The 14,270-nt window shown below is 37.9% G+C and overlaps 1 protein-coding gene and 1 pseudogene across 9 annotated transcripts in view; one reads left to right on the top strand and one right to left on the bottom strand.

Annotated features, from left to right (window-relative positions):
- RNF17 (ring finger protein 17) overlaps positions 1-14,270 on the bottom strand; it is a 115,086-nt gene that overhangs the window by 91,829 nt on the left and 8,987 nt on the right. For all 9 annotated transcript variants that reach the window (XM_044927265.2, XM_025262767.3, XM_044927266.2 and 6 more), the window contains exons 3-6: positions 5,773-5,864; positions 3,530-3,641; positions 2,327-2,407; positions 896-996 (exon numbers count right to left, since the gene is read on the bottom strand). In XM_044927265.2, coding sequence (XP_044783200.1) covers positions 896-996; positions 2,327-2,407; positions 3,530-3,641; positions 5,773-5,864 — 386 coding nt within the window. The remainder of the gene's footprint in view (positions 1-895; positions 997-2,326; positions 2,408-3,529; positions 3,642-5,772; positions 5,865-14,270) is intronic.
- LOC102412201 lies at positions 11,984-12,372 on the top strand (annotated as a pseudogene).

Below are 14,270 nucleotides of genomic sequence, written 5' to 3'. Positions count from 1 at the left end.
AACAGAGGATGAAATGGCTGGATGGCATCACTGACCCGATGGACATGAGCTTCAGCAAACTCCAAGAGTTGGTGATGGACAAGGGAAGCCTGACATGCTGCAGTCCACGGGGTCACAAAGAGTTGGACATGACTGAGCAACTGAACTGAACTGACCTATCACTTAGATACTATAAATACCAAATGTGAGATACCATAAATATCAAGGAATAAAGAATATCAACTGATTCATTCAGAGTGATGAACCTGAGTTCTGGGCATTCCAATTAGAAATTTAAAAAAGAAACAAGAGTCAAATAGACAAGCACCATTCCTAAATACCAATTTATCACAACTTTTATGAGTCTGTTTCTTAAAATGCAAAATGTGATTAAAGTTTACTTGAGATCATATATATCAACATTTTAAAAAAGGATGGATATGTAACAGTATGGTATGTTTTTATTTATTTATTTTTTATTTATTTATTTTTAAATTTTATTTTTTTAAACTTTACATAATTGTATTGGTATGTTTTTAAAAAAATCATTATTATTTGCTCTTGAAGCAAATAAACACATAAAAAAATGATGGCATTATGTACATGAAAATATATGTTTGCATTTTCCCAAGAATGCTGAATTCTACAACAGGATTCAGAAACAGACAGCATTTTTCTGTGCTAACTGCTTTAAGAAAGAAATTATTTAACAGCTTTGGGAACAGAAGGCAAATAGCCTAAATAAATAAATTTTCTTCATTTCGAAGCTGTAAACATCAGCCTGTAAGGGAATCACCCATTACCTTCTAAACTTGTTTAAAATCTACTAATTTTTTTCAATCTATGCAGAGAAATAAAATGACAAGTTGATATTAAAAGCTTCAGTTGCACTGAGTCTATATTTTTAACTTCTTACCTGGAATCAAGAGAAGTGAAAAGCTGATCAAACTGCTTCTCCAGAACCTCTTTAAGACAGACTGTCTCCTCTTTTGTTTGACTGTGTATGTGTTCAAGCATCTGGGAAAAAGATAATACAAAGACCTAATTTGGTATTTTTATTTTGTGGGAATTGTGTTATTCAACATAATTTTGAAAAGTAAAAGGTACTTTTTGGACTCTTTTCAAAATAACAACAGAAGAGATCAGATGATAAAAATGGGAAAAATCACATGGTTAAACTTTAAATCTTTGTTCTTGTCAGCAAAATCACATCTTTGTTAGTACTTCGTACTGATAAAATTAGCAAAAAGGACTAGAAAACCCACTAAGTTTTCTTAACTTCTCATCACTTTTACTCAGTACAGGAAATGGATCATTTTGGATAACTAAGTTTCTCTCTGGCAGGATTCCTTAAATTTATAAAAACTTAAAATATAACATTAGGGGCTTCACTGGTGGTCCAGTGGCTAAGATTCTGCACTCCCAATACATGGGGGCATGGGTTCGATCCCTGGTCAGGGGACTAAGATCCTGCATGCCACACACTAAGGACCAAAAAAACCTATATATATATATATGCACACACACATATTTTAATTAAAATGTTAACTATTCCACAAATTTCCTTGTATTTTAAACAAAGACTCATTGCTTGAGATCTGTGACCTTTTTTTCTTTTAATCTTTCCTTTTTGAAATGGTAATGTCTATCCCATGCCTGCTCAACAAATGCATTAATATTTTAGAAGTAGATAATTTACTAGTTTCACACATTCACAGCTGGAGAGGAATTTTGCCCCAGCACGAGTCATACCCTGAATCTCACCCATACCTGATTTAGGAGATACTTAGATGAGATTTTTGACTTAGATTTGATGCCAAAATTGGTTAAAAATTTGGGGGATATGAGATGCAGTAAATGTATTCTGCAAATACATATGTTGAACTCTTAAATTCTATGTTAGCTACAATCTTTTGAATGCCTTGGTGGTGAATTTGCTGTTGGTAGGTGCAAGGAGCTTGTTCTCTGTCAGTAAATGAGGGAAGTCTCTCTCTTGGGTTGATGGGCCAAGAAAGAAAAGAACCTAAAACTCTGTGTACAGTATACAGCCAAATAATGAGCAGTATCAGAATAGTGATCTGCAATGCTTCCAAGACAAAAAATTCAGCTCACAGCAAACAGAAATTATAGCTCCTTAACAGAGCTTCAATTTCAGCAGGCTGCCAACACAAATGGTATGAAGCTACTCCTGGGAGGCCATGAGTTTTCCATTCTTTATGTTTCTCTCTCACTGGATTATCATATGTAAGCTCTACTTATCATGCTAAGCTCTACTACCTTCAGTGATATACATTAAAAGGGAACATGTCTTAATTCAGGATACAGTGTAATCATACAGAAAGCTTACTTTTACAGCAATACTTAATTGTTCAAAATTTTGGCCTGCTATCTTCAATGCTTCATCAATCTCTTCCACCGTTTTACTTTCCTAAGAAGGGAGAGAGGAATCACATACAAATACAAAATATAAAAACAGATGCTTAGATAGACTGTAACAGTTGCAAAAACATCAAGCTACCATTTTGTTTACAAAAGCAACCTAGATCCATTACAGCAATCTGAAAACATGCAACAATGAACATTTTAGAGTTCTGCTGATCGTATTCCAGATTTTTTTTTTTAGGTATCTTTCTGAAAAAATGGGATTATGTCCTATAACCATTTTGCAAGTCAAAACTACCTGAAAAAAATGATCATGATCATAAATAATACATGTAAACAGTAATAGTTTTTAAGAAAATGAAGATTATAATCAGGCTATGTTAAGATTTAAACACTGGGGACTTCCCTGCTGCTCCAGTGGTTGGGAGTCCATGTTACCAATGCAGGGGGTGAGGGTTTGGTCCCTGGTTGGGGAACTAAGATTCCGTATGCCGGGTGGCATGGCCAGAAAAGAAAAAAAAAAAAAAAAAACAACACTAAAATTAACGTACAGAAATTCCTTGATAAAAACAAAAGAAAATTCTTAGGGGAAAAAAAAAAGATTTAAACACAGAAGACAGTGCTCTTTCCTCCCCCAGCCCACCAATAATCTCCTTAACAAAACGACTTAATATTCTACTCAACAGCACTTTGGAATTTGTTCTGTTTCTAACCTTCAATTAAAAGAATATATTATTTAAAGTTATCAAAAGCCATAACTGATAAAATTCAATCTTCCAACATGAATTACATCATCATCAGTAAGTGCCACTAGGTCTTTTAGTTGCCATTAAAATAACTGGAAAATCATACTTAGAATCTGGAAACTTGTATCTTATACAAGTTTCATAAAACCTGAATTCAGTAACTAGGTTCAAAGGGAATACAAGTAAATATCAAGAGCACTAACAGCTGATCAAAGGCAGAATGTGTTGACTTGGAAAGAAAACAAATGTTGAGGCACAGTTTAAAATAAAATAAGAGACTGAAGCAAGGAGTGAAGGTTTACCTTTAAACTTCCCAAAAGAATCTGAATTATAGGACCCTTGAGAGCACAGGAAAGTCAAGCTACTAGAGAAAAGTAAAAATGCTTGGCCTTATCTCACTTCATGAATTACATTTTTCATACCTCTATTACAGCTGATGGGTTCAAAACAGTCCTGGGTGTGGAGGCTGAATGTTCTAAACTAACAGTTTGTTGATGAGCAGACTTTTCAAAGTCCTGAGAACAATTCCTCATCCTGGAAAATGTCAAGTATATTATTTTAAGTATCAACATTAATATAATGGTTTTAATCTTCTATTTTGATTTTTACCCTCTATTAAAAATAATTCTTATGATGACTTACAAGGACATTTACAATGAATTCTCAATTATCTGTGAAAAGCAAAGAGAGGAAAATCATGACTAGACATGTTTTCATATAAAAGCTAACTTAATCAAGAATTCAACTTCTTAACCAACGCCTGAAAATAATAGCTTATAATATAAATTGGGCTTTCTTAATCCTTTCTCCTTCCCTGATTTTTTTTTGGTAGAGATATTGATAATCACTCAACTGTCTTAAGCTCAATTAAAGTAAGTAAGTATACAAACAAATGCCAGCTATTAAAAAATGTACTTATAGACCTGGCTAATGAGGTAATAAATTTACTAGGTAATTTCAAATGAAAAGCAAGCTGCATTTCTTGTCCATAGATGACAGAGTTTTTGCCTATTTTTTATCTTTATATCCCTACGTTGGCTAGCGAGAATAAGTTGCTGCTGCTGCTGCTGCGTCGCTTCATTCATGTCTGACTCTGTGCGACCCTATAAACGGCAGCCCACCAGGCTTCCCTGTCCCTGGGATTCTCCAGGCAAGAACACTGGAGTGGGTTGCCATTTCCTTCTTCAATGCATGAAAGTGAAAAGTGAAAGTAAAGTCGCTCAGTCATGTCCGACTCTAGCGACCCCATGGACTGCAGCCTACCAGGCTCCTCCATCCATGAGATTTTCCAGGCAAGAGTACTGGAGTGGGGTGCCATTGCCTTCTCCGCAAGAATAAGTTAATCATAGCCTAAAACAGCTTACAGAAGAAACTATGATGACTGAATGTTAGTCTCGTAGGAATAAATGATACACAAAGTAATTTTTAAACATTTGATTACTTAAAAAGTGGATATCCATGTTCTTGAAAACATGTGAATGCATTAGCCATAAGGAGTCCATCATTCAATTCCTGTTTCAAAATACTAAAGAAAAATCAGGAAGGCAATGCATCATGTATCAAGGAACACTTCTATTTTAAAGCATATCACTATTTAAACCAAACTCTACTGAAATTAGGAAACAGGAGTTTTTAACCTAAGTATACTTGACATGGAGAACTAATTTGAAAACTGGCAATTTGGAAAAAATTGAGATACCTAAAACAGATTCATCTACTTATGAAAGTAAAATTTCACTTTGCAACCATATTTGACACTACATGCATCTAGACAAAAGTACAATCAGATTTGGCTTTCATGTTTAAAAAATAAGCTTCACAAAGAAATTCCAGATTTCTGTTTTGTCTTGAGAAGGATAACCTGGCACCACTGGGATATCTTAACACATAGCAGAAACTGGCTAGAGCTGAGCAAGGGCTCCCTCCTCTGAAGTGGGTGCACAATCCTTAGCACTCTTTAAAAAAAACCCAGCTTCCCTCACCTGGTAAGTCAACTGCTAGATTCCTGAAGATGTCCCAGTTATTATGGCCACTGAGTCACATGGAGCCACAAAGATTCCTAAAGATTTATTCTAATCATTCTACTCAGAGGTTATGGAGGAAGTGATTGATGGACTACAAATAGAGGAGGTGGGAGCAGTACTGGCATTCAGTAAGCCTGAGTTCTACCTCTGGCTCTATCAACAAGCAGTAAGTAGACTTTAGTTAAGTGGTTTTATTTTCTAAATAAATAACTGTTCTGTTGGTTTCTAAGCACCCATTTAAACCTGGACAGAGGACCTGCAGCAGTAATGTGAAAAGTCAGGAATGCTAGCCTAAAGGATTTGAACTTTATTGGCTAGGCCATGAAGAACTACAGAGCAGCAAAGAATCTGAAAGAGCTGAGGTATGCAAAAGAGACTAAAAGAATTAAGTAGGGTGAAGAAATGGTAATTGTGAATTCTGTTTCCCCTCACTTTAAATGAGGACATACTAATGCTGCTTCTTTAGGAGTTGGATTCTCCATTTCATTAACAGCTCAGACAAATTATAAACTTAAAAGAGCATTCTATAAACAATGGGTTAGAGATACTGATATAAGAATGATCTTTTATCAATAACTCTAAAATAACTTTCAGAAATACAATGAATTTCAAATACTAAAATAAGTGCACATAGAACATACTTTTTAGGCGGCAATTTTTCCATAAAAGAATCTTCTTTAATACATCCATCTGTTGGGCAGTATTCTTGTTTTGTATTTATAGTTGTAGCAACCTTAGGACAAAAGATTAAAAACAAAAAACCAAAAAATCATTCAGTAAATTGTTTATACAGAATTCAAAAAATCTAGTGTGCTATTCATAGAAAAATGAAAAGATCCTTACATCATCTTTAAGTCAAAGAAAAACATACTTAAGTGACATTTATATCCTATTTTAATTTTTGAGGAAATCAGTAATTGGCAACTATCAACTAAACAGAACTAAAAATAAATAAATAAACAGAACTAAAATATTTTCAGTTCAGTCGCTCAGTCATGTCCAACTCTTTATGACCCCATGAACTGCAGCACGCCAGGCTTCCCTGTCTATCACCAACTCCTGGAGCTTGCTCAAACTCATGTCCATCAAGTCAGTGATGCCATCCAACCATCTATCTCATCCTCTGTCGTCCCCTTCTCCTCCTGCCTTCAATCTTTCCTAGTATCAGGGTCTTTTCCAATGAGTCAGTTCTTTGCATCAAGTGACCAAAGCTGATGTTCAGCTTCAACATCAGTCCTTTCACTGAATATTCAGGACTGACTTTCTTTAGGACTGACTGGTTTGTCTTCTTGCAGTCCAAGGGACTCTCAAGAGTCTTCTCCAACACCACAGTTTAAAAGCATAAATTCTTTGGTGCTCAGCTTTCTTTATACTTAACCACACTTCTAAAGGAAATTTTTGGGAGCATTACTTTAAAATTTTACTGTGAAGTTTTTTACAATGCTATCTTAGGGTATGTCCAAAACTCTAAAATACTTGGGAATAACTTTAATAAGAAAAAGATAGGAGGCGGTCCTAAGATGGCGGAGGAATAGGATTGGGGAGACCACTTTCTCCCCTATAAATTCATCGAAAGAACATTTGAATGCTGAGCAAATTCCACAAAACAACCTCTGAACGCTGGCAGAGGAAATCAGGCACCCAGAAAGGCAGCCCATTGTCTTCAAAAGGATGTAGGACAAAATATAAAAGATAAAGAGAGAGACAAAAAGAGTTAGGGATGGAGACCCGTTCCGGGAAGGGAGTCTTTAAAGAGGAGAAGTTTCCAAACACCAGGAAACCCTCTCACCTGTGGTTCTGTGGGGAGTTTTGGAATCTCAGAGGGCAATATAACCAGGAGGAAAAATAAATAAAACCCACAGATTACATGCCTAATGGCAACTTCCAGCAGAGAAGTAGCCCAAAAGCTTGCATCTGCCACCAGCAAGCAGGGGATGAACAGTGAGGAGCAGGCTGCATTGCTTAGGGAAAGGACCAGGCCTGAATACCCTGAGGGCAATCTGAAGGAGGTAACGTGAGACAGCAACCCAAACTGTGGGATAGCCAGAGAGAGAGAGGGAAAAAAAAAAGAGAGAGAGAGAACTATCCCGCGAAAAGCCCTAACCTAAGGCACTGCCGGCCCACTCACAGAACAAAGGACTGAGAGAATACCAGAGGAGAGCTAGCCAGCTGCAGACCGGCACATCCCCCACTGGAAGCAGGTGGGTGGCAGCCAGAGCCAGAAAGGGGCAAACTTGGCCCCAGTGAAGGCATCCCCTACCAAACTGTGAGCAGGCTTCCAGTTGCTAACCAAGACTTCCTGGGATTCTGGACGGTTGACATCCTCCAGGAAGGTCGCAGCCAGAGATTAGCTCCCCAGAAGAGACACATGGCATACCTGAGATGGCACACCAGCTGCCACCCAGTAAATCAAGTGGCTGGAACTGGGAAGGTGATAAGACGCACCACATCTAAGGAGAGTGCACTCGCCAAGCACCTGGTCACCTGACCTGCTTGGACCTGGGAAGGGCACAACATGCAGGCCCAACCGAGTCTGCGCCTTTGTGGAGTACCCAAGATCCTGAACCTGAGAGGCTTAGACCTGAGAAGTGCATGCAACCCAGGGCCTGCTTTAGACAGTTCCCTTGCAGAGCCACCTGGAGCCTGAGCAGTGCAGACTGGCAAAGCACACACGCCATGAGCAGGGGCAAACCCAGTGTGGCCCAGACACTGTGAGCACTCCCCACACAAGCCAGTGATATTTGTTTGCAGTGTTCCTCCCTCCGCACAGCACGACTGAACAAGTGAGCCTAAATAAGGACCACCTTCACCCCCTTGTGTCAGGGTGGAAACTAAGACACTGAAGAGACTTGCAAACAGAAGCCGCCAAAATAAACAGAGAGAACCGCTTTGGAAGTGACAGATGCAATAGATTAAAACCCTGTAGTTAGCACCAATTACACTGGAAGGGGCCTACAGATCTTGCGAAGTATAAGCTGGAACAAGGAACTATCTGTAACTGAACTGACCCCACACTGCCCACAACAGCTCCCAAGAAATTCCTACATATATTTTTACTATTATCATAAAAAAATTTTTTTTAATTTTATTTTTAAGTCTTCTATTACTTCTTTAATTTTCATTTTTATAACCTATTACCTTGCAAAAAAAGACACCATTTTTAAAGCAAACTTCATATATATTTTTTATGATTTTTCTGATTTTGCTTTTTTAATATTGTATTTTTGAGACTTTAACCTCTAGATTTTTTAATCTTTGCTTTTTGGTATTTGTTATCAATTTTGTACCTTTAAGAAACAAATCTTCAGTACCCATTTTTACTTAGGAGTGTGATTACTGGCGTGATTACTCTCTCCCCCTTTTGACTCTCCTTTTTCTCCCCCAGGTCACCTCTATCTCCTCCCTCCCCCTTCTCTTCTCTACCCAACTCTGTGAATCTCTGTGTGTGTTCTGGGTTATGGAGAACACTTAGGGAACTGATTACTGCCTAGATCAGTCTCTCTCCTTTTGACTCCCCCTTTTCTCTTCCTGGTCACCTCTATCTCCTTCCTCCCTCTTCTCTTCTCCATGTAACTCTGTGAACCTCTCTGGGTGTCCCCCACTGTGGAGAATTTTTTCACCATTAACCTAGATGTTTTATCATTGGTGCTGTATGGATGGAGAAGTCTTGAGGCTACTGTAAGAATAAGACTGAAATCCAGAGGCAGGAGGCTTAAGCCCAAAACCTGAGAACACCAGAGAACTTCTGATTCCAGGGAACATTAATCGATAAGAGATCATCCAAAAGCCTCCATACCTACACTGAAACCAGGCACTACCCAAGAGCCAACAAGTTCCAGAGCAAGACATACCATGCAAATTCTCCAGCAGTGCAGGAACATAGCCTTGAGCTTCAATATACAGGCTGCCCAAAGTCACACCAAACCCAGAGACATCTCAAAACTCACTACTGGACACTTCATTGCACCCCAGAGAGAAGAAACCCAGCTCCATCCACCAGAACCCTGAGGCAAGCTTCCCTAACCAGGAAACCTTGACAAGCCACTTGTCCAACCCCATCCACAGGGAGGAAACTCCACAATAAAGAGGAACCACAAACTGCCAGAATACAGAAAGGCCACTCCAAACACAGCAATCTAAACAAGATGAAAAGGCAGAGAAATACTCAGCAGGTAAAGGAACATGATAAATGCCCACCAAACCAAACAAATGAGGAGAAGATATGGAGTCTACCTGAAAAAGAATTCAGAATAACGATAGTAAAAATGATCCAAAATCTTGAAAACAAAATGGAGTTACAGATAAATAGCCTGGAGACAAGGATTGAGAAGATGTAAGAAATGTTTAACAAGGACCTAGAAGAAATAAAAACGAGTCAGTCAATAATGAATAATGCAATAAATGAGATCAAAAACACTCTGGAGGGAACCAACAGTAGAATAACGGAGGCAGAAGATAGGATAAGTGATGTAGAAGATAGAATGGTAGAAATAAATGAAGCAGAGAGAAAAAAGAAAAAAGAATTAAAAGAAATGAAGATAACCTCAGGGACCTCTGGGACAATGTTAAACGCCCCAACATTCGAACTATAGGAGTCCCAGGAGAAGAAGACAAACAGAAAGGCCATGAGAAAATACTTGAGGAGATAATAGTTGAAAACTTCCCTAAAATGGGGAATGAAATAGTCAACCAAGTCCAAGAAACCCAGAGAGTCCCAAACAGGATAAACCCAAGGTGAAACAACCCAAGACACATATTAATCAAATTAACGAAGATCAAACACAAAGAACAAATATTAAAAGCAGCAAGGGAAAAACAACAAATAACACACAAGGGGATTCCCATAAGGATAACAGCTGATCTTTCAATAGAAACTCTTCAGGCCAGAAGGGAATGGCAGGACATACTTAAAGTGATTAAAGAGAAAAACCTACAACCCAGATTACTGTACCCAGCAAGGATCTCATTCAAGTATGAAAGAGAAATCAAAAGCTTTACAGACAAGCAAAAGCTGAGAGAATTCAGCAGCATCAAACCAGCTCTTCAACAAATGCTAAAGGATTGTCTCTAGACAGGAAATACAGAAAGGGTATATAAACTCAAACCCAAATCAACAAAGTAAATGGCAACAGGATCATACTTATCAATAATTATCTTAAATGTAAATGGGTTGAATGCCCCAACCAAAAGACAAAGATGGGCTGAATGGATACAAAAACAAGACCGCTATATATGCTGTCCACAAGAGACCCACCTCAAAACAAGGGACACATACAGACTGAAAGTGAAGGGCTGGAAAAAGGTATTTCAAGCAAATGGAGACCAAAAAAAAGGAGGAGTAGCAATACTCATATCAGATAAAATAGACTTTAAAATAAAGGCTGTGAAAAGAGACAAAGAAGGACACTACATAATGATCAAAGGATCAATCCAAGAAGAAGATATAACAATTATAAATATATATGCACCCAACATAGGAGCACTGCAATATGTAAGGCAAATGCTAACAAGTATGAAAGGGGAAATTAACAGTAACACGATAGTAGTGAGAGACTTTAATACCCCACTCACACCTATGGATAGATCAACTAAACAGAAAATTAACAAGGAAACACAAACTTTAAACGATACAATGAACCAGTTAGACCTAATTGATATCTATAGGACATTTCACCCCAAAACAATGAATTTCACCTTTTTCTCAAGTGCGCACGGAACCTTCTCAAGGACAGATCACATCCTGGGCCATAAACCCAGCCTTAGTAAATTCAAAAAAACTGAAATCATTCCAAGCATCTTTTCTGACCACAATGTGGCTCAGATGGTAAAGAATCTGCCTGCAATGTGGGAGACCGGACTTTGATCCCTGGGTTGGAAATATCTCTGGATAAGGGCATAGCTGCCCACTCCAGTATTCTTGCATGGAGAATCCCATGGACAGAGGAGCCTGGTGGGCTATATACAGTCCATACACAAAAGAGTCAGAGACGACTGAGCGACTAATACTTTCACTCTGTATCTGCGGTTCCTCTGCATGCTCAGATTCAACCAACCACAGACCCCCTACTATAGTATTTGCTACTGAAAAATAACCACATATAAGTGAACCTACCCAATTCTAACCTGGGCTGTCAGGGGTCAAATGTAAATGAACAGAACAAAGCCCTGAAACAGATTCACTATATAGGAATCTCATACAGACTATAAGTGGTATTTCAATTCAGTTCAGTCGCTTAATCATGTCCAACTCTTTGAGACCCCATGGACTGCAGCACACCAGGCCTCCCTGTCCATCACCAATTCCTGAGGTTTACCCAAACTCATGTCCATTGAGTCGGCGATGCCATCCAACCATCTTATCCTCTGTCGTCCCCTTCTCCTCCTGCCTTCAATCTTTCCTAGCATCAGGGTCTTTTCCAATGAGTCAGCTCTTCACATCAGGTGGCCATAGTATTGGAGTTTCAGCTTCAACATCAGTCCTTCCAATGAACACCCAGGACCGATCTCCTTTAGGATGGACTGGCTGGATCTCCCTGCAGTCCAAGGGACTCTCAAGTTTACTCCAACACCACAGTTCAAAAGCATCAATTCTTTGGCACTCAGCTTTCTTCACAGTCCAACTCTCACATCCATACCTGACTACTGGAAAACTGCAGCCCTGACTAGACGGACCTTTGTTGGCAAAGTAATGTCTCTGCTTTTTAATATGCTGTCTAGGTTGGTCATAACTTTTCTTCCAGTGAGCGTCTTTTAATTTCATGGCTGCAGTCACCATCTGCAGTGATTTTGGATTTCAATTAAATAGACAAAAAAGCTCTTTAACTCTCTGGCTGCCTGAAGATAGCTGCCATCATGAATGACACAGTAACAACTCAGACCAGGAAATTCATTACCAACCAACTACTTCAGTGGAAATAAATGGTAACCTAGGTTCTTCACTCTGGGAAGGCAACAGTAACTAAAACAGAAATTCAGGAAAAACTAGCCAAAATGTACAAGACCAGATGTCATTTTTGTATTTGGATTCAGAATCTATTTTGGTGGTGGCAAGACAACTGGCTTTGGCATGGTTTATGAATCCTTGGATTACACAAAGAAATGAGCCCAAACACAGGCTTGTAAGACACGGCCTAGATGAGAAGAAAAAGACCTCAAGAAAACAGCAAAAGGAATGCAAGAATAGAATTAAGAAAGTCAGGGGGAATGCAAAGGCCAATGCTGGTCCTGGCAAGAAGCAGTAAAGATTCTGCAGTGACTGTATCTGTGGTGACTGTGCAGATTTTTCATGAGAGAGAATAAACTAAGACCTTTAAAAAAAAGAAAAAGATAATCCAATAAATGGTGTGGATCAGCTAATCATTCTGAAGAAGAAAGTTACATAACCACCTTACATCATATAAAATATATTAGAAAGGAACCTAATAGGGACCTTCCTAAAAAATAAAAGATAAATGTATTAAAAAAATAAAATAATGTATACCTCTGAGATGAAAGTTTTGCCTAAAAGAAAACTTAGAAGCCATGAAGGAGGGGGATAAAACAAATGAAAAAGGAAACATTTCTGAATGGTTAAATATAAAAAAATTAAATGTGAAAAACTGGGAAAAAAAGAGTTAAAATACAAAGAACAAAGTGTTAATATCTCTATCACATGAAATAGTCTTACAATTTAGGAAAAAGACAATTCAAAAGGAAAATACAGAAAGGACCTGGAAGGATCTCTTAAAGATTTTCCATAAAGAGCTGAGAAGTTAACATGAAAGATTGATCAATTTCACTAGTATTCAGGGAATTTCAATTTAAAACAGATACCCATTTTTTGCCCATTAAATTGCCAAACATTAAAAAAATATGACAAATACAAACATGGATTTTTTTAGACCTAATAATTAACAGAACCTGCTGGTGGAACTTTTTTTTTGGTGGGAGTGAGTTTGAGGAATTGTGCAAAACCCTAGTGAAAAAATCTGAAGCCACCTAGTGTTTATCATAAACAGATTATATTATAGCATTGATGTACCATGGTTTATTGTGCAGCCATTAAAAATAATGTAGGAGACATTTATGACAATAGGTTAATGCTGGAAGGAATGCAGCAGACTACTAAATGTTAAAGTGGGCTTAATGTTGGGTGGGGAAGAGGATGTTCTGGCAAGCTTTTAAGTATAATGTACCAAAGACAGTTATCTATTACTAGATAATAAAGGAAAAGTGTTACTTAAAAAAAACCAGATTGCATCAAATATTTTTAAGAGCACCCCCTAAAATTCAGGGCTAAAATCTTAATTTCTATCTACCTCCTCATTTATGCCCCTTTGGCCTGGCATTTCGTAGTAAGAGGTTATTGTTACTACCAACAGATTTGATACAGGACATTTCACCCAGAAAATTTAAGAAAATATTAAATAAAACTGATTTAAAAGATTTCAGTTAAAATTGTGAGAGTCTTAACTTCTGATATATACAATAAAGATTTTATCCCCCCTACTCCAGAATAGCTTGTTGCTTAAGTTTTATTTATGGTGGTATTTTTGCTTGTTTGTTTTCTGCTATGTGTAACAGAAAAATAGTGGGCAAATTTAACCAGCATTTTCTCTGTGGCTTCTGACTTCCCTGGTGGCTCAGCTGGTAAAGAATCCTCCTGCAATGTGGGAGACCTGGGTTCCATCCCTGGGTTGGGAAAATACTCTGAAGAAGGAAACAGCTACCCACTCCAGTATTCTGGCCGGGAGAATACCATGGACTGTACAGTCCATGGGGTTGCAAAGAGTCCAACCTGACTGAGTGACTTTCACTTTCTTCTGTGAGTTCTGACTTCAGTGATGAATAACAAGGCTTCTCTATCCAAGATTAAACAATTACCTATAGTCTCTTCTAGTTTACATTTTCAATTTGTAGGTTATTCCAATCCACATGTGATTTTAATATATATTAATCACCTATGATTGGTTAATTTGTCATTTTCTCATGGCCCAATATATTTTTAGACTTATGATCTTTAGTCCAAATGATCAATAAAATGCCAGTATTTCTGTAATGGAATCTAAGTATGGTCATATTCTTAAACAAAACCTGTCATATTGCTGTATATAACTATAGAATGGTTATTAACCATTAATAGGACTGGAATGCAAAAGTA

This window comes from Bubalus bubalis, chromosome 13, assembly GCF_019923935.1.
Source record: "Bubalus bubalis isolate 160015118507 breed Murrah chromosome 13, NDDB_SH_1, whole genome shotgun sequence".
NCBI lineage: Eukaryota > Metazoa > Chordata > Mammalia > Artiodactyla > Bovidae > Bubalus > Bubalus bubalis.
This window is presented reverse-complemented; position numbering and strand designations above follow the sequence as displayed.